Raw genomic sequence first — 18,508 nt, forward strand, 5'->3', positions numbered from 1 at the left:
AGAGCAGGTTGTATTTTCCCAGGACAATTCATTTGCAAGCCTATAGACAAGAATAATTTTTAATTGCTTTCAGTTATCTACAGTTTACAGAGATGTAACATAATTCCCAAAGAACCAAAAAGAACACAGAAGGGTACGCTATAGACAATTCTTTGAAAAACAAAATTTCCGCTATATGAATAATGTTATAGGTGGAAGCTGTCCCCTGATAATTCATATGCTGAAGCTCTAAGCCTCTATATGTGGTGGTATTTGGAGGTGGGACTTTAGGAGTTAATTAGGTTTAGATGTGGTCACAAAGGTGGAGCCCTCAGGAAGAGATTAGTATCTTTATAAGAGGAAGAGACCACAATGCATACTCTCTCTCTCACCCTGTCCCTCCACCTTGGAAGCACACAGCAAAATGGCAGCCCTCTGCAAACCAGGAAGTGGGGTCTTACCAGGGACCCAATCTGCGGCACCTTATCTTGGACTTTCCAGCCTCCAGACCTGTGAGAAAACGTCTTGTTTAGGCCGCCGAGTCTGGGGTATTCTGTTAGAGCAGCGCGAGTTTATCAAGACCGGTAACAACTGTAAAAGGTTTAGCATAGAAGCTGGCAAACAGCACTTCCGTCTCTTGTTCAGAGCTTTCATGACAGTTTCCATGTGGAAGGGTGCTATGGGCAGCAATCTGTCAGAGATGTGTGTGGCTAGACTTATTTTGAAACTGAGATAGCACAACGGTGGTTACCTCACTTAGTTTGTGTATTTACTTGGGATAGGGATGTCCCTGGGCCGCAAGGCTGCAAGAGTCCCTGGCTCTGAGAGTCCCAAACAGATCAGGTTTGGTTCCTCACTACTGACAAAACCCAAAGGCAGAGAGACAGTGGTGGTGAAGCAAGAAAAGGATTTATTTCAATGAGGCCAGCGGGGAACAGAGCAGACTAACATCTCAAAGACGTCTCCAGAGTGCTGAAAATACTTGCAGGTTTATGTAAGGAACATGCGGGACAAAGGTGGGCAGTGAAGTCAGGTCATCAATGTCTTTGGGTCAATCACAGGGCGGGGTCTTGCTGGCTCAGGGCCGTCCTTACTGCTTGAGGGGGTAGTTTTGGTTCCCATCACAGGATACTTTTCCTGTGGGGCCTTTGCCACAGTTAAGAGATAAGCTGGAAAGAACTTAATCAATTAGAAAGTACAGACTGAGGTCAAGATGGAAGTGGTTGAAGTCCTCATTCAGAGACGGGACCTAAAGCCCTATAGCTACCTCTTACTGCTTCTAGGGTTCATTTGGCCATTCAACAAATATTTGGTGGCACTAGCATGCCAGGCACTATTCTAGGTACTGGGGATATAGAAGTGTGCAGAGCAAAGTTTTTGCTTTTATTAGTGGGGTGAAACAGGCAATGGAGTATAGACAGCGTGCTTCGAAGGAAAATTATGTGTCGTCTAGGTAGCATGGCTTTTCATTGTCTCTCGGACCTCTTACAAGTGGTTACTCCTAGATGACTGATAGAAATGCAAATTATTCTGCAGGTTGGGTGGACAGCCCTCACTGCTGATGGAAAAGCTAGTTTTGTGTCCATTTGTCCATGTGTTCCAACACTCCTTTACTCTGTATACATTTGCCTTTTTCTTTTTTTAAGATTTTAAATGATCTCTATACCCAATATGGGGCTTGAACTTCCAACACCAAGATCAAGAGTCTCCTGCTCTACCGACTGAGTCACCCAGGTGCCCCCAACCTTTTTTCTTTTTTTTTCCTAGAGATTTTATTTATTTGACAGAGACATAGCGAGAGAGGGAACACAAGCAGGGGAAGTGGGAGAGGGAGAAGCAGGCTTCCTTCCAGAGGAGGGAGCTTGATCCCAGAACCCTGGGATCATGACCTGAGCCGAAGGCAGAGGCTTAACGAATGAGCCACCCAGGCGCCCCCCTTTTTTTCTCTTTTGAATGAATTACAACACCACATCCGCTCAGTTCCCCTCATTTAATTAAAGTTAAAATATTTAACATGTATTTGTTTCAATATGTATGAGAATCATGACTTTTTTGGGGAAAAATTATCCTTTAACAAAATAGGCAGTATTTAGTAGATCGATGGTGTAATGTGTAAAGGAGAAAATAAGGCAGTATGATAGAAAGCCTGTGTGTCATTTCAGAGAAGGTGGTGTGGGGGAAGACCCTCCTGGATAAAAATACTCCCCCCCCCCCCAAAAAAAACCCTATTCCTAGTTTATCTGAAATTCAAATTTAACTGGGCATCCTGCATTTCATCCGACAAGCCTACTCCAGAAGGACAAGAGCACGCAGGCCTCGAGAAGTTGGCTTGATAGGCCTTGGCCCCGCCGTGGTCTAGAACCACACTGGGCAAACCCAGCCTCCGCGGAGGGGAGGCATCTCTGCGAGGCAGCGCCCCCGGCCCCGGGCTCGCCGGAGGCGGGGCTTGAGTGGTGGGCGGGGCCGCACCAGACCCCGCCCTGTCACGTGCCAACCCTCGCCTGCCGCGTCGGCAGCCCCGGAGCGCGCCGGACGGCGGCGGCGGCTAGAGGCCAGGGGCAGCCGCAACTTGAGCAGCGGGGTCCGGGCCATGGCGGCGGCGGCGACAGTGGCAGCAGGGGCCGCGGCGGGGGCCGAGACGGCCGGGGGGCCCCCGGGGCCGGCGGCGGCGCTGGAGCTGTGGCTCAGTGAGTAGCGGGGCCGCCCCTCGGCGGGGGCCCAGCAACACACGTGAGGCCTGGCTTCCCGCCTCCCCAGGCCTTTATTACGCGGCGGCGGCGGCGGGCAGGTGGCCGGGGGCTGGGCTGGGTTGGGCGGGGCGTGGGTGCGGGGATCGCCCCGGGTTCCCCCGAGGAGCCTCAGGAGTCGGCCGGGCGGTGGAACCCGAGTCTGGGTACTCTGCTCCCCGCCACTGCCCACCTCTGTCGTCGCAGCACGCAAACATGATTCACGTAATGGCTAGCGTGTGTGGAGCTTTTCTTTTGTGTCAAGCACTGTGCTAGAAGCATTTCAGCCATTGTTAATCCTCATTACGACCCCAAGAGGCAGCTTCTGTTACTAATCCCGTTTTGGAGAAGAGGACCTTCACACTGAAGGAGACTCGCGCAAGGCAGGCAGCCTCTTGCGGTCTCTCTCGAGCTGGTACAGATCTCTATCAGGCTGCTGTTGTTAATGTCAAAACAAGCCCTTTATACCTTTTGTGTACGTTTACTCTGGCCGGTCTCCCCCCTCACCGCAGTCCTGGCCGGTACAGGTAACCGATGAGGAATTGAAATTCAGGGAGGCTACAGACTATGCGTCTTGTATTGGGCTCTGCTAGGTGCTGGAAATCCTGAGGTGCGTAACACAGGGTCCTTGATTACAAAGACCTTGTTTAGTGGGTCCAAGTACACAGTCAGGGCACCTTGCTATAATTACGGCAAATTGGGGTGCGGGCCGCTTTTGCTTTAACATGTGATAAGGAGTTGATCGGTTTACCTGGGGATTGTCACAGCAGACATAGCATTTGAGTGGACAGTGGAGGTGACAACATCTCAGGCACTCCGGCACAGGAAACCATGTGCAAAAAACTGGGGACGGGAGAGTGTGGGGCGTTTTGGGAACCAGTAGTGGGTACTGCTGGAGTGGAAAGCCTAAAGAACAAAGAGCCTGGAAAAGAGGCTGGGGGGCTAATCAGGGCTTGGATGCTGCAGATCTTCGAGGGGTTTGGATGCTGCAGGAAGGAATTTATATTTTATCCTGTGGCGGGGTGGGGGTGGAGTTTTCAGTGGGAGCGTCTGATCAAGTACACCTATTAAAAGCCTCATCTGCAGCCATGTGGAGCCAAATTGGCTAGGGAGGCGAGGCCAGGCAGGGAGAGTAAATAAAAAGCTGTTTTGGTAGTGCTTAGGGGCTGACAGTAGAAATAATTAGCAGGCACAATCAGCGGCCTTGATGCATTCGAATGGAGACTAGGAGGAACTTAGGATGGATCCCGGATTTCGGGCTCTGGGAACTGGTTAGTTAGAAATGCCTCACCTGTGAGGAAGACTCAGTTTAAGAAGGAAAAGATGGTTCCGTTGTGGAGTTTGAGGTACAGGTGGCATAGCCAAAAAGAGACCCTGTCCAGGCAGGTGATCAGCTGCAGAAAGGGTGGGAGCTGGAGGTCAGTGTGGGAATCTTCAGTTCACTGGCAGAGAGCTTGTCCAGGCAGGCGGTGGATATTAAGAAGAGCAGAGGTTTGCAGATAGAGCATGGAGAACCTCAGCGTTTAGGAAGCAGGTGGGAAAAGCAGCCTGACAGGGAAGGTGGCGCTGACACGGGCAGGAGAAAGCTGGGGGGGTGGGGAGCCACCCATCTCAAAGGAGGGGCGTAGTTGGTGGGCAGAAAGATGGAGTAGGGTGAGGCAGGAGAAGGGGGAACTTTGAATTTGGCAACTAAAAGGTTGCCGATGAGGTATCTTTGAGTTAAGTGGTGGGGACTGAAGGCAGTTGATTAGGTAGTGGAGAATAGGCCTAGACTGGAGTTGCCAAAAAGAGTCAGGTGGACTGGGTGAGAGGACGCTGTCAGCTGACCCGGTGCAGGAGATAACAGGGAACCCGACTGCCCAAGGTGGGGGTTCTTCAGACCCTCTGTTTTAGGCAGATATGGTCCCAAAGGTGCTAGATCTTGCAGTTTTTCAGTTAGAGCTAGAACCTATATTTTATGTGAAATCTCTTGAGTTTTGAAGAGTTGGCAACAGCTATTCTGCAATATGAAGTTTATCTGGTGTAGGGAGCGTGTAGCCCCTGGTCACCAGCCCTTTTTTCTTTTTTTTTTAAATGGTATTTGTGAAAGGAAGGAGGGAGCGTAGCCAGAGGGAATTTAGGTGTAAAGAAGATCTCAAAAGGAGAGGGGCACCTGTAAGCCCCTCTTTATGCTACTGTTCCTTTGGGGAAATATCCTTAAATCCCAAGTCCAATGCTGGAGCCATGGGTGAGGGCCTTGAAGATGCTGAAGGAGGTCAGAGCCAGAGCAGAAAGGGGTGACTTGGCTTCACAGAGAGGAAGGGCACCTTTTGTTTTTCTGAATGTTTGGGGAAGGAGATAAAGATGATTGCACATGCAAATAAGGTCCCGTGTGACCACCACCATTCCCTGCTGAGTGTCAGGGGCAGAGATGGAACAGGGGCCTTCAGGGAGGAGGTGGGGAAGTTTGGAAACGGCTGGTAAGGGAAACAAAAGGGTGCCCACCTGGATGCTTGAGAACAGGGTCTCTCAACCTTGACACTGTTGACATTGGGTCTGATAATTCTGTGTTGTGGGGGTCTGTCCTGTGCATTATAGGATGTTTAGTAGAGTTCCTGGCCTCAACCCACTAGATGCCAATAGCACACACCAAAATGCCCACATAAAACCAAAAGCATCTCCAGATATTGCCAAATGTCCCCTCAGAGGAAAAGGGCAGGATCACCTTCCCACTTCATACTTGAGATCCTCTGAGTTTGGACTTCAGAGTGTTGATTGGACATCAGAAGTGTTTCTTGTAGTCTTCAGGGTTGTGTGATTCTCCACCCCTAGTAGGATCAGAGGAGGTGAGCTATGGTTTAAACTGGATTTGCTGGGATGTGGGGCACAGTGGAGTTGGTACAATGGAAGGCCAAGGAGGTAGAGGGGTTGATGGTGTGGCAAGGACAGGGGTGTAGCTGAAGAAATGCACTGAGTCTGGGCTGGATGGAGAAGGAAGTCCTTGTAGGTGGGGTCTGAGGACTGCCAGGCTCAGGTCACTAACAGACCTTGCGTCAGTCCAGCAGGGCAGCTGTGTCTTGAAGATAGAGATAGTAGATAGTAGTAATCTGACCTTAGAGTTGTTAATACATGTGTAGCACTTAGAACAGTGTCTGGCATGTAGTGTTAGATATTATCATTAGTGTTTTTAGTTGTGAGTGGCAAAAAACTCCTATTGGCTTAGCAGGAGAAAAAAAAAAGGAAAAACTTTGGAACTGGGGAGGAGTAGTTCCTCAAAGGAACATCAGGAAGCTGAAGTGATGAATCACTGAATTCTCCTGAAACCAATATTATGCTATATGTTAACTAACTAGAATTTAATGAAAATTAGGTGGGGGGGAGGAAGGTGTTACCAGAAATTCATGCTTTAAAAAATGCAAATAGCAGCTTCTGTGCATTCTGCAGACCCTGACCCCCAAACTTAATTGATTTTGGTGGTGGTTCCCCAGGATTGCATAGAGAGCTGCCTCGTTCTTATTAGTGAGAACCTACATCCCAATAATTGATGTACCCAGTTCCCTGTTAGTGGACCTTTGAGGTTGTTGCCAGTCCTATGCTGTTAAAAGCTGTGCTGGGTCCCTTTGGTCTTTGGGACTGTAGCCATAGCGGTGCTGCCAGGGGCGCTGGGCCATCTTACATGCTTGTAGTGGGGTGCTCAGTAAAGCCGTGTTCCTTTCACCTGGACCTACTCCCAGGTGATATGTCCTGTCTTCCTTCCAGCCCCACTTTTGTGCCTCTCTTGGGGATCGGGGGTGGTCAAATTGCAATCTATTTATACTCTCCCAGCTTCTTGAGGGCTGAGCTCATTCTTTATCTTGGAGCCTAGCATAGGACATTCCCATGGTGGGTCTTGGGTTTCCGTCGTGGGCTTAACTGAAGGACTCCTGGACTGTAGACTTCCTGAAGGATTGAACTCTAAGTGTTCCTTGAGGTCACTGCTTCCCCAAAGCCTCAGGGTTCCCCTGACCAGCATAGGCTGCTCCTGGCGCCGGAGTCAGGACTCTCGTGGTTCATTGGCAGCTGTGTGAGATGATTTGGCTTCGGATTTAGTCACTCTTAGAGGAGCCATGTCACTCACTGCTGGAGGTCTCAGCTGTTTTCTTAATACCTCTCACCCTGTAGCGGGCTTGAAATGCATAGGAACACTGCTTTTATTAAGTAGATACGTGGCACTAGTGTTCTTTGTCCTGCCCAAGTGCCAGCTAAAGAAACCACTTTAATGCCTGGGGTAGCCCCTGGTAGGGCTGTGGCAGTCCTGAGAAGTAGAGAAGAGGTTCTTTGAGTCTTTCCCTGGCTGTGCCCTGCTGGCCACCAGCCACTCCTTGGGGCACATGGGTGTCCTGCACCCTAGGGGTGCTACGGCCTGATCAGACCCAGTGGGTGGACCTTGGGGGGGCCGGGGGGCCGTTTTCTCTGGAGCCGCAGGAAGCCTCTGAAACAGCCTTGCCGGCTGGCATTATATTATGGAAGACCCAGTTATTTCCGAACCGGGTTAGCCCTCCCCTGGAGTCAAAAACTGGTCCAGCCAACTGGCCAGGCTCTGCAGAGCAAAAGGTGAATCATTCATTCAGTAGATAGTTGTGTCAGTGACATTCTGGAGGATGTGAAGGTGAACGAGACCGGTCTTCCTGCTTTAGGAGTTGATAACTTAGTGGCAAGAAAGTTGAAACTAGTTCCCAAAGAGGCCTTGTCTCTGTCAAGGAACTGAGAGAAATGTTTGGGCCCTGGCTCGGGGCAGACCTGGGACTGCAGTTTTGTTGCTGTTTTCCAGCTTTGGTGGCTGGGCAGGTTTCTTTGCCTCTAAAATCATGAGAGAATAGTGGCGCTCTCCCTTCTTAACATTGGACGGGAGGGAGGCTTGGGAAACACTCAGCCTGGTGGCTGGTACATGGTAACTTCTTTACAAAAAAAAAAAAAGGGCAGCTAATACTGCTGTTGCTATTTGGGGGCTGGGATAAACTGAGGGAATCCTCATGATACAAATAAACTTATCCTTTATAGATCTTGCTGCTTTGCCTTGGTTAAGGGTTTGGAACATGACTTAACCTCATAGATGTGTCTTACTCCTTTCTTTGGAAAAGCTGGTGATTGTCTTACTCTTTTCACTTGGTGGCCGGGGAGGGGGTGAGGAGGAGGAAGGCTGGATTCTGCCGATCTCGGCTCTAGGTCCAGTCATGGGTCGAGTTTCTGAGTGCCCAGAGACATCAACCTTGACCTGGTAGTGCACTAAAACTTCAGGAAGCTAAAATCAGGCAGAATTATTTAAGATGAGTCCGATCTCTTTAATCAGGATCTCTGAGAATCACTGCTTTAAATAATTTATTTCATGAGTAATTATTTTGTGCCTTTGAGGAAGGTAATGTACTAAGCCCTGCAGGGAATATATGGCTTTTGCCTTCTAGAATTTTATTCCCTTTAGGTGCAATAAGTCACGTACGCATGCCTTTAAAGTAAAAGGCAGACACTGTGCATTATAATGAACAATAAGATTTAGCTGTCCTTTATTGATTACTTTAATATTTGCTGCTGTACCAGGCACTTTAGATACTACCTTATAAACCTCAGGAGTGTCCTTTGAGGAAGGTGCTGTTTTCTTTCATAGTGGAGGGAACTGAGGCCCTGAGAGCCCAAGGACAAGTAGCTAGTCAGAATTGGAGCTAGACATCTCCATCGTAAGAGGGGCAGGTAGAATGCGGGTCTTCTGAGAAGGAAGAGAGGCTTCTGTTTGGTGGGAGTGGGAGAGAGATCAAGGAAGTCTTTATGAAGAAGTGGCATTTGAATTGGGGCTCAAAGGATGGATAGGATTTTCGAGATCCAGCATAGGAAGGGGCTTTGAGGGGGAACAGGTGAGGGAATATGGGCAGTGACAGTCTGATTCCTTTGTTCTCCCTTGTCTTCTTTTTTCACTTAGAATGGAGTTGGCTTTTTGAATCTCAGTTGAGCTGGGGAGACACATGACTTCCACATGACAGAAGTGTGACTGCAGTCAGGAAAGGTTAAACTCTGCTTGACCTTGGACTCTTCAGTAACCCGAAGGGAGGAGAATCACAGGGGCTGGAGCAGTGGGAGGAGGTTTTGGGGGAAGGTGGAAATTCAGATGGGCCTTGAAGAATGGGTAGGATTTTGAGAGGACCGAAGTAAATGTTCAGGCATAAGGAGTAATACCAGAAACAGGACCCTAGAATCAGCCTGTTACAGAGCCTGAAAGAGCTTCTCTGTCAGGAGACTTCAGCAAGGTCTTTCACTGGAGAGGTAGGTAACCCCCCAGAAGTTGGACAGCAAGGAGTCGAGGGGTGGGGGTTAGGAAAGCATAGGACAGAGGCCTCCCAGCAGCTCCTGTGTGAGAGATCAGGGCCTGGTTTAGTCTGGGGCAGGACATGTGGGATGGACACCCTTCTTGGGAATTCTAGGCAGCAGCAGTGGGAGGAGAGAAGCTGTCGTCCAGCACCAGGAAGGTCGAAGATCACCCCTCCCCTCAGCGGAGCCTGGTCTTCTGTTAGGCCTTCTGATAATCTCCCTTCTGTAGGTAGCTCAGGCTGTGCCGCCATCCTTTCAGTGCTTAGTGCCCTCAGATTTCGTCGAGGGATCGTAGCATGATTGGATCTGGGGTCCCGGGAATGTGCAAGTGTACAGAAGGGAACAGCATTTTGAGGAGTGAACGCAAGGAGGTCCTTTTGTTAGAGCGCACAAGCCACTGATACACGGAGAAGCTTCTTACATAGGACGGTCAGAGAGGATTTCAGTAAGCTGAGGGTTAGACTTAGGGTTTATTGTTTTTGAGGAGATGGTGAGATGACCAAGTGGAGCCACCCAGAGCCTTGTGGTATGTTCTAATCTTACCATCACATAGCTAAGAAATTTAGAAGTAGCCTTCCGCGGGGCGCCTGGGTGGTTCAGGCGGTTGATTGCCTTCAGCTCAGGTCGTGATCCCAGGGTCCTGGGATCGAGCCCCACATCAGGCTCCTTGCTCAGCGGGGAGTCTGCTTCTCTCTCTGCCCCGCCCCTCAAAAAAGAAGACGAAGGTGGGGGGTAGCCTCCCGGATGCTGACCCTTGCTCATCATTGCAGGGCCAGAGTGGGGAAGTCCTGACGGGGCATGAAGGAGGCGTACGCAGGCCAACCGCTGCCCTGGAAGGGGAGTCTCTTGCAGGACAAAAGCTTGCTTGTTCATTCAGTGAGCCAGTCTTCACTGAGGCCATATCATGTGCCAGACGCTGTGCCTGATGGTGGCCAACAGCATAGCCACGGTCCTGTCCCTTTCAGCTGTCTGATCCCCTAGAGGTGTGCTAGCACTGTCCTTGGCTGCCACTTCATTTGTGGAGGGGCGGGTGTATATTTCTCTTCATTCTTTATTTTTATTTCCTTGACAGATAAAGCCACAGACCCAAGCGTGTCAGAACAGGATTGGTCCGCTATCCAGAATTTCTGTGACCAGGTGAACACCGATCCCAATGGGTAAGGTGACCTTCACACACATACACTTGACTTGGGATACCTCAGACAAAGTGCATGCTTCGGTCTCTTGGGTCTGTTTTACCTAAGAGAAAGAGAGTGAGGCTTTCTTTCCTTTTTTTCCCTCCATGATCTGAGAACATTATTTTTCTGGAAATAGCAAATGGGAAAAAAATTGCAGTGTTCTAAGTGACTAATGCTAAGGAGACCCCTGAATGTTAGGGATAGAATGTAGCTAGGTTACGTAGGAATGTGAAAGAGATCAGAGTATTCTCCGTAATTTTAAATGTCCTCTTTCTTAAGAAAATGCAGGAAGAGGGTGAAATTTTGTTGGTTTCTGGTTTTGTTTTTGTTTTTAAATTTGGTTTCTGTTTCCAGAGCATCTGGATAGGAACTGAAGAATCATGTCAGCCATACACATGTTTAATCTACATGATGCTGCATAGTCAGCATCTTGAAATGAGGGAAAAGTTTGATCACACTTTCTACTCCAGTGCTTACTGAGCATTTGTCATCCGATAGGGTCTACTGCTCACGACCTGGTTACACACAGGTCTGGCCTTGAGTGCTCAGCTTGGAGTTCCAGGGGTGGGTTGGCTGCAGGGAGGAGGATGTCAGGTGCTGTCGCCGCACCAAGGGTGGGTGGGGGTTGGCCTCCTTCAGAGGCAGGTGTGTGGGCTGTGTGCCCGTCACTCCACCTCTGCTTTGGGACCCGTGCTTCTGGAAGAGAGGCCACTTGACGGAGTGTACTCAGCCATACCAGTTGGTTTCTTCCTCTCCATCCACAGCCCAGGTCTCTCTGTTTTCCCTTAGCCCAACCCACGCGCCCTGGTTACTGGCCCACAAGATCCAGTCTCCACAAGAGAAAGAAGCTCTTTATGCCTTAACGGTGAGTTTGGCTTGCCCCTGCGCTTATGCCTTCTTGCCGTACAGCTAGAGAGCGCCGGACCCCAGGCCCATTTCACATGGTGGAGAGCGTCCGATAGCGAATTCTGTGCTTGGGTTGCCCCACCCTAGGTCTGTTTCGAGAGAGCAGCGTTGAGCCTGCTTTGGGGGAAGGAAAAGAAGGCTTTCTTTCCCTTAATCTTCCCCAGACCAGGGCTGGCGAGTCCAGGTGCCTCATGTAGCAGGGCCTGACTGGTCCCATAAACGGGCGAGCTGCTGGGTGAGGATGGAAGCCCTGGAGAGCGTGAGGCCGGTGTGCAGAGGGCAGCTGTGGCACAGGACTGGCTGGCTCCTCCAGGCGTGCGGTTGGGACCTAGTGTTGCTGGAACTTTGTTTTCCAGGAGTCAGAGACCCAGAGTTTTATATCCATTCTCTGAGTTTATTGATGTTTGTGACTAATTTGAAATGTTAAACAATAGCACGAACCAAAGAAGATATGTGTGGGCCTGTCTTGCCGTTTGAGTGTCAGCAGGTGGCCTGTGGCTTAACAGTCCCTGTGTGCTACAGATGAGGTCTCTGCCTCTGAGGAGGACAGGATTCTCTAGCCAGTGTGTCCTGCGCACATGGTCTCCTTAAAAGGTGGGGTGGCCTCGGTACACCCCACTAAGCTTTCTCCTGGGCATAAACCTGGCAGTTACAGCAAGATCAGGCAGGTAGCAATTTTTTCTTAATCTGAAAATGTCACCCTTCCTCAGACTATAGTGTCTTTGTCGTCTTGAGGAAACACTAGCCATAGTTCCAGCAGATGCTCATCAGCTATGAGATGAGCCCTGAAGCCAATGCTTTTCCTTTTCTCATGAGGCTCCTGTGTCCGTGCAGGTGCTGGAGATGTGCGTGAACCACTGTGGGGAGAAGTTCCACAATGAGGTGGCCAAATTCCGCTTCCTGAATGAGCTGATCAAAGTGTTGTCCCCGAAGGTGAGCAGCCTGGGCTTGGCTGTACTACACTTGCTCGCTGTACTGTCCCTGCTCCAGCCTTCAAACGCCGTGCCCCTTCTTGGTCCACTCACAACAGAGCATGTTGGCCGGTCCTGCTTCACAACAGAGCTGAGAGGGGATGTCCTGCACGCGAAAGCTTTCCTCTTTGCTGGATCGTAACCTTCTCGGGAGCTTCCTGGGTGTGATCGGAAATGGAACTTAGATAGGACGCTTGTCCTGGGTGGGTGGCAGCAAGGCAAGTAGATCTCCAGCCCTGCCACATCTTCAGAGTTTACATAAAGGCCTTAAGGGAGTTTAGTGAGTGGTACTGTGTCGGTGTTCTCCACACCACATCACTGTCTCATGGCTCTGTCCACATTCCCAGGACAGCAGAGGAGGTGAGAAACCTTAGTTTGCCCAAGTCCAGCACACAGGTCAGCTGGCGGTCACATCTTTCTCGATGGCCTTTCCCAACACTCTCCAAGGTCTGGGATGCTGGTCATGTTCATCAGCTGAGCCCTGCCTTTGGTTGTCAGCATTTTCACATTCTCCCTTTAAAGATGGCCTTGGGATGGTTGGCCTAGAGGGGTGAGGAACTCAAGCTCGAGGACAGGTTTTTTGGTGGCGATGGCAAGAGATTCCAAGTGTGGCTTTACGTCCCTTCTTGCTTGCTCTCTGCACCTTTTCTCCTGGCCCTTGTCTTAGCAACACCGTTCTTGGGTACCTAACTAGATGGAGCCCTTCTTTGCTCCTTCTCAGCAATTCTCTGATATCATCTGTGGGTAGTACAGTTTAATTCATTTCAGTTCTGCCACTAATTACCCGGAGTTATTATAGACCCTACACATGAAGGGCTCAGTCCTACCTAGACCTGCCTACATCAGATACCAGCCAGGGGTCTTAGATGTCCCCAGGCTACTTCCTGCTCTCTGACCAACTACAAATTCAGGGGTTCCCGTGACTCCCTCCACCAGGTTTCGTAATTCACTAGAAAGACTCACAAAAGATAGGAAAGCACAATATTCACTATTATCCTTTTGTTATAAAGGATGTAAGTGGAAGAGATCCATAGACCAAGGTCTTGGGGGTGGGTGGGGACCAGAGCTTCCACACCACCCTCCCAGGACATCCATGTGTTCTAACTCTCCAAGGCTCCTTGTTTGCGAGTTTTTATCGGAAGTTATGTAGGCATTTTGATTAAATCATTAGCTAGGATTGAACTCTGTCTCCAGCCCCCGGCCTTCCTGGGAGTTGGGCTGAAAGTTCCAACCCTGTCATCACATGGTGGGTTTTTCTGAAGTGGTCAGTCTCTCCCTTGAAACTAAGCACCCACCATGAATGGTGAACATAAACTCACGTGTGGTCCAAGGGGGCTCATGGTGAATAACAAAAGCTATTTTTTTAAAGATTTTATTTATTACTTTGACGGAGAGAGAGAGAGAGCACAAGCAGGCGGAGTAGCAAGCAGAGGGAGAGGGAGAAGCAGGCTCCCCCGTGAGCAAGGAGCCCGACGTGGGGCTCGATCCCAGGACCCTGGGATCATGACCTGAGCCGAAGGCAGTCGCTTAACCAACTGAGCCACCCACGCGCCCCAACAAAAGCTATTCTTACAACTCAGGAAATTCCAAGGGTTTTTGAAACTGCCAGGAACTAGAGACAAAGACCAAATAAATTTTCATAATCTTGCCTCATTCAAAAAAGGAGTGTCCCTTGTGGCTCTAACCTAGCCCAATATATGGTGGGCTTCACTTGAGCAGTTGTGGAGGTTGACTCCTGGAAACCAAGAAGGCACCCTGGGGCTGGGGGCCAGCGGTTTGGCCTTTAGTGCCGCCCGTCTCCACCAGCCTTGGGCAGCTCGCTTCCCTGGACCTCAGTGGCTATCTTGTCCATGGTAGCATGTGCTGGCTAAGTCCTTTCCAGCTTTGTAATTCTTCCCTTTTTATTTTTAGTACCTAGGGTCCTGGACCACAGAAAAAGTTAAAGGAAGAGTCATCGAAATACTCTTTAGTTGGACTGTCTGGTTTCCAGAGGATATCAAGATCCGAGATGCTTACCAGATGCTGAAGAAACAAGGTCGGGCTCCATGGCTTACATTGCATTTCCTCTTCGCAGTCGTTGTTTTTTTGTGTGCTTTGTGGTTTTTTCAGTGAAAGCTGGACATCTTGTGTAGGACAGTAGAGTCTGAGACAAGTGAATTTTTTAAAGATTTTATTTTTTTATTTATTTTTTAAAAGATTTATTTATTTGACAGAGAGATAGCACAAGTAGGCAGAGCGGCAGGCAGAGGGAGAGGGAGAAGCAGGCTCCCAGTCTAGCAGGGAGCCCAATGTGGGGCTCGATGCCAGGACCCTGGGATCATGACCTGAGCCGAAGGCAGATGCTTAACCAACTGAGCCACCCAGGCACCCCGATTTTTTTTTTTAAACTTTATTCACTTGTTTGAGAGAGCGCATGAGCAGGTGGGAGGGGGAGAGGGAGAAGCAGACTCCCTACTGAGCAGAGGGAGAGGAAGAAGGAGGCTCCCAGCCTAGCAGGGAGCCCGATGTGGGGCTCGATGCCAGGACCCTGGGATCATGACCTGAGCTGAAGGCAGACGCTTAACCGACTGAGCTACCCAGGTGCCCCTGAGACAAATAATTTCTGATCACTGGAAATGGGCAGACCTTTCCTTCTTATAGCAGGAGTTGAGCTGGGCTTGGGACTGCTGTTGCTATAGTTATCCTCATTCACTGTAGCAGATTTTAAATTCTTCTGGTGTCGGGTTGTATTGAGTGTGGGAGCTGATTTGCTAGAGTGTTTCTCAGTATCCACTCCATTTCAGCATTAGGTCTTCCATTTTCCCTCTGCACCTCGGAGAGGGTCTTATTCTGGATACTTTTCTGATAGTCGACTGTTAAAACTTGTTACCCAATGCCAGTTAGCCTGGTGGAGGCAGGGGTCGTTGTTCTCTGTTCTAAGCCTCGGTTTTAGGTGGGCATTGTGTCCCCGGGTCTTGGTAGCACCTGTTTGTGATCCTGCCCCTCCCCAGGGGCATAAGGCTTTCTTTTCTGTTCTGAAGCTGTAGTTGGTTTCTGCCACTGCTCTGAGGACTGCAGGGTTTGATGTCTTTCCCAGCAGTTGAAGGTGTTTGTTCTGGAGGGAGAGAGAAGGACGGAAGTGCGACAGCAGGCCTTTCCCGTGTCTTTCCATGAGTGCCTGGTGAGGCCCTGTGAAGAGCCTGTTCCTCTTGCGGTGTGGGCCTCGGAGGTTCTGTGTTCTCTAGCTAGCTCACACCGGCCTGTAAACAATTTATTTTATTTTATTTTATTTTTTTAAAGATTTTATTTATCTGAGAGAGAGAATGAGAGAGAGAGAGAGAGAGCACATGAGAGGGGGGAGGGTCAGAGGGAGAAGCAGACCCCCTGCTGAGCAAGGAGCCCGATATGGGACTTGATCCCGGGACTCCAGGATCATGACCTGAGCCGAAGGCAGTCACTTAACCAACTGAGCCACCCAGGCGTCCAAGCCTGTAAACAATTTAGAAACAAGTTTATCTGAATTATCCGCCTTGGTGTTGCCTTCTGTTTTTCCTCAGAGGCCCTGCCTTTCCTTAGATTTTTGCCCTGTGATCTCCACACTCTGATGGATTCAGGAAAAGTGGTGGATTTGTAGGTTGTCCAGTGTCGTGTAGTCGGGGTTGGAGTCATGCAGTTCATGCCTTTCTGCGTCCTGTGTGGAAGCTGGGAGTCCGAAGAACTCTGTAGAAGAAGGAACCTGGATTCAGGATGGACTATTTTTCCCCGCCACATGTACTCACTGTTGTTGGGAGGGTCGTGGATCCTACAGTAACTTCTGGGCCCTGGGAGGTTACGTACCTGTATGTAACAATCAATGTTTTTATAGCATGAGACCCATGGCCCACAAGCCCTAAGATCTGGTGCTGATCTCGGTTGATTCTGATGTCCCTGTCTTTGTGCTGGTTCCTTGGAGTCTCCTGAGGGAGGTTGCAGAGCCTTGGTCGTACCCTCGGTCTATCCCTTTAAGGTCATTGATAGTGTTTTCCCAGTGGGACATCAGGAACTGGGAGTCTCTGGACTTGATGCTGCATCCTGCTAAAGTCAGTGGCTGCCCTTAGCCGTATCTTAATTCCACGAATTGTGTTTTAGGAATCGTAAAGCAAGACCCTAAACTACCAATGGATAAAATTTTGCCTCCACCTTCTCCCTGGCCCAAGAGCTCTATCTTCGATGCCGATGAAGAAAAGTCCAAGGTAAAGAGCCCCTTCCTGACCTTGGTGGCCGACCTAGAATCTGATCTGACCCCTTCTTCTAGGGACTCTCCTGAAATATCCCCTGGGGTGTTCTCTGATCCCTGAAGCAAAGTTGGGGGGAATGTGGGGAGGTGGGTTAGTGAGTTCTCTCTGGAGCAGGCTCTTAGAGTTAAGTAGCATAAGGTCTGGATGTTTTCTTCATGGATGAGCCAAATAGTAAATGCTATGTTCTTTGTCCCCTCCACCTTACTGTACAAGCGTTCCTGAGGGAAAGAAGGTACAAAAAGATAACCCCAGTGGGTGAGGTGGATGCTCAGTCATATCCAGTGTATGTGTGGTATTAGGGGAAGATGGTGGAAAGAATTGGTTGTATTTTGGCTCAAAATTTTTTTTTTTTTTAGTGCCAGTAAGCCTGATCCTACCTGTATTCTTTCTGCTACTGTCTCCCATAATTGTTGCTCCTCAGACATCAGGAAGGAGAGGGACAAAGACCTAGGGATAACTGTAGAGTGCCTCTGAATGGGGGAGAGGGCCCTTGAGCACTGGTGGTGGCTGTGCTTTTGGACATTACTATTCTTGGTCACTCACAGGGTCTAGGAAATGAGTACCAGGAAAGCTGCAGGCAGTGTAGGAGTCTGGCTTGGGGACCCTCTGCCTCTAACTGCACCCCTCAGCTGCACCCTTCCCTTGGGCCTAGAGGTTCAGTGGCCGTGGTGTCAGAACGAGCCGGACTATGCTGGATTCTGGGCTGCCTTTCTCTCTGGCTCCTCTCCTGGTGCCTTACAGTGGGTGGGAAGAGGAGGAAGGGCATGGCCTTTGGAGAAAGAGTCCTGTGTCACCGGGGGCAAGCTACTGAGACGCTCTGGGCTTCAGTATAGCCATCTCTACTGCCATCAGTGAAGACTGAGTGACTCCCATGGGCACGGCGTTCTGCTAGATCACCAAGGTGTGTCACATCGGAGGGTGTCTGGCCCAGGACAGCCTCAGCAGTGACATTTTGGGCCAGATGATTTTGTTGGGGGCTGTCCTGTTGACTGTAGGGAGTTTATAGTGTCGTGGCCTCTACCTGCTAGATGCTGGTAGCACCTCAGTTGTGACAATCAGAAAGGTCTCCAGGCTTTGCCAGATGTCTCCTGGGGGCTATCTCCTCCACCTTCCTACCCCGTTGAAAACCAGTGGTCTGTGGGGAGAGTCCTAATACCTCCATGGCCTCACTGTGAGACTTGGTAGGAGAACGCATGGAAAGTGAGGAGCTGTTATCCGTATTCTCCTGCTGCTGCTGTGGGCCATTTGACACGGGGGGGGGTGGGGGGGAAGGAAGCCACCTGCTCTTCTTGTTCACTCTGCAGCTTCTGACGAGGCTTCTGAAGAGCAACCACCCGGAGGATCTTCAGGCTGCAAACAGGCTGATCAAGAACTTGGTCAAGGAGGTGGGCATTTTTCCACTGGGCTCTGCAGAACCAGCGTTTGACACACACGTGTATGTGCTGGAGGGTGTCGGTGCACAGTTGGCCGAGGAAAGGGATGGCCTCTGGGCCCGGAATGGGGGCACAGTTGCGGGCTCCCTGAAGGGCAGCAGGATGGTGACCGGAAGAGGAAATCATGCTGTGTACTTCCCAAGAATTTCTATGCAAGAGCCCAAAGCATTTCATAGACCCTAGTTTCTGTCCCAGTGATAGAGTCCAGTTTGGGAATCTGGTTTTCAGAGGGATTAAAGCTGGTGGTATGAAGCAGTAGATCCCCTGGTCCCTGGACTGCATTGCCTTTTGCAGGAATTCTGGGCTCAGAGTGTTTTCTTCGCCACTGAGTGAACATTCCTGCCCACTCAGTGTTCTAGTGACTTTCCTGAGCTCGCCAGTGCAGTGCCTCCTTCCCATTCCTCGCTCAGGCATTATCTAGGGCTTCTGCTCCCTCACCTCCATCCTCTCTCTTCTAAAAGGAACAAGAGAAATCTGAGAAGGTGTCCAAGAGAGTCAGTGCCGTGGAGGAGGTACGGAGCCATGTGAAGGTGCTGCAGGAAATGCTGAGCATGTACCGCAGGCCGGGGCAGGCCCCACCAGACCAGGAGGCTTTGCAGGTACTGGTTTTAAAAAATAAATTCAAGTGGAATTGAGTGTAATTGACACATTAGAAATTGCACATATTTTAAGCATATTTGATGTGTTTTGACATGTGTGTGTCCAGGAAGCCATCATCATGATCAAGATAGTAAACATGTCCTT

At 50.0% G+C, this 18,508-nt stretch overlaps 1 protein-coding gene across 5 annotated transcripts in view; it reads left to right on the forward strand.

Moving 5' to 3' along the window:
* GGA2 (golgi associated, gamma adaptin ear containing, ARF binding protein 2) overlaps positions 1-18,508 on the forward strand; it is a 40,045-nt gene that overhangs the window by 6,822 nt on the left and 14,715 nt on the right. Inside the window, exons 1-8 of one of the 5 annotated variants that reach the window (XM_034988049.1) lie at positions 2,502-2,666; positions 10,093-10,177; positions 10,988-11,063; positions 11,939-12,037; positions 13,987-14,110; positions 16,183-16,286; positions 17,636-17,716; positions 18,226-18,363. In XM_034988049.1, coding sequence (XP_034843940.1) covers positions 2,570-2,666; positions 10,093-10,177; positions 10,988-11,063; positions 11,939-12,037; positions 13,987-14,110; positions 16,183-16,286; positions 17,636-17,716; positions 18,226-18,363 — 804 coding nt within the window. In that variant the 5' untranslated portion in view covers positions 2,502-2,569. Of the gene's footprint in view, positions 1-2,501; positions 2,667-8,908; positions 8,976-9,017; positions 9,547-10,092; positions 10,178-10,987; positions 11,064-11,938; positions 12,038-13,986; positions 14,111-16,182; positions 16,287-17,635; positions 17,717-18,225; positions 18,364-18,508 lie in introns of those variants that run through there. The other 4 variants (XM_034988047.1, XM_034988051.1, XM_034988048.1 and 1 more) reach the window with 4 other exon arrangements.

Source organism: Mirounga leonina, unplaced genomic scaffold, assembly GCF_011800145.1.
Source record: "Mirounga leonina isolate KUSES-001 unplaced genomic scaffold, KU_Mleo_1.0 Mir_448, whole genome shotgun sequence".
Taxonomy (NCBI): Eukaryota; Metazoa; Chordata; class Mammalia; order Carnivora; family Phocidae; genus Mirounga; species Mirounga leonina.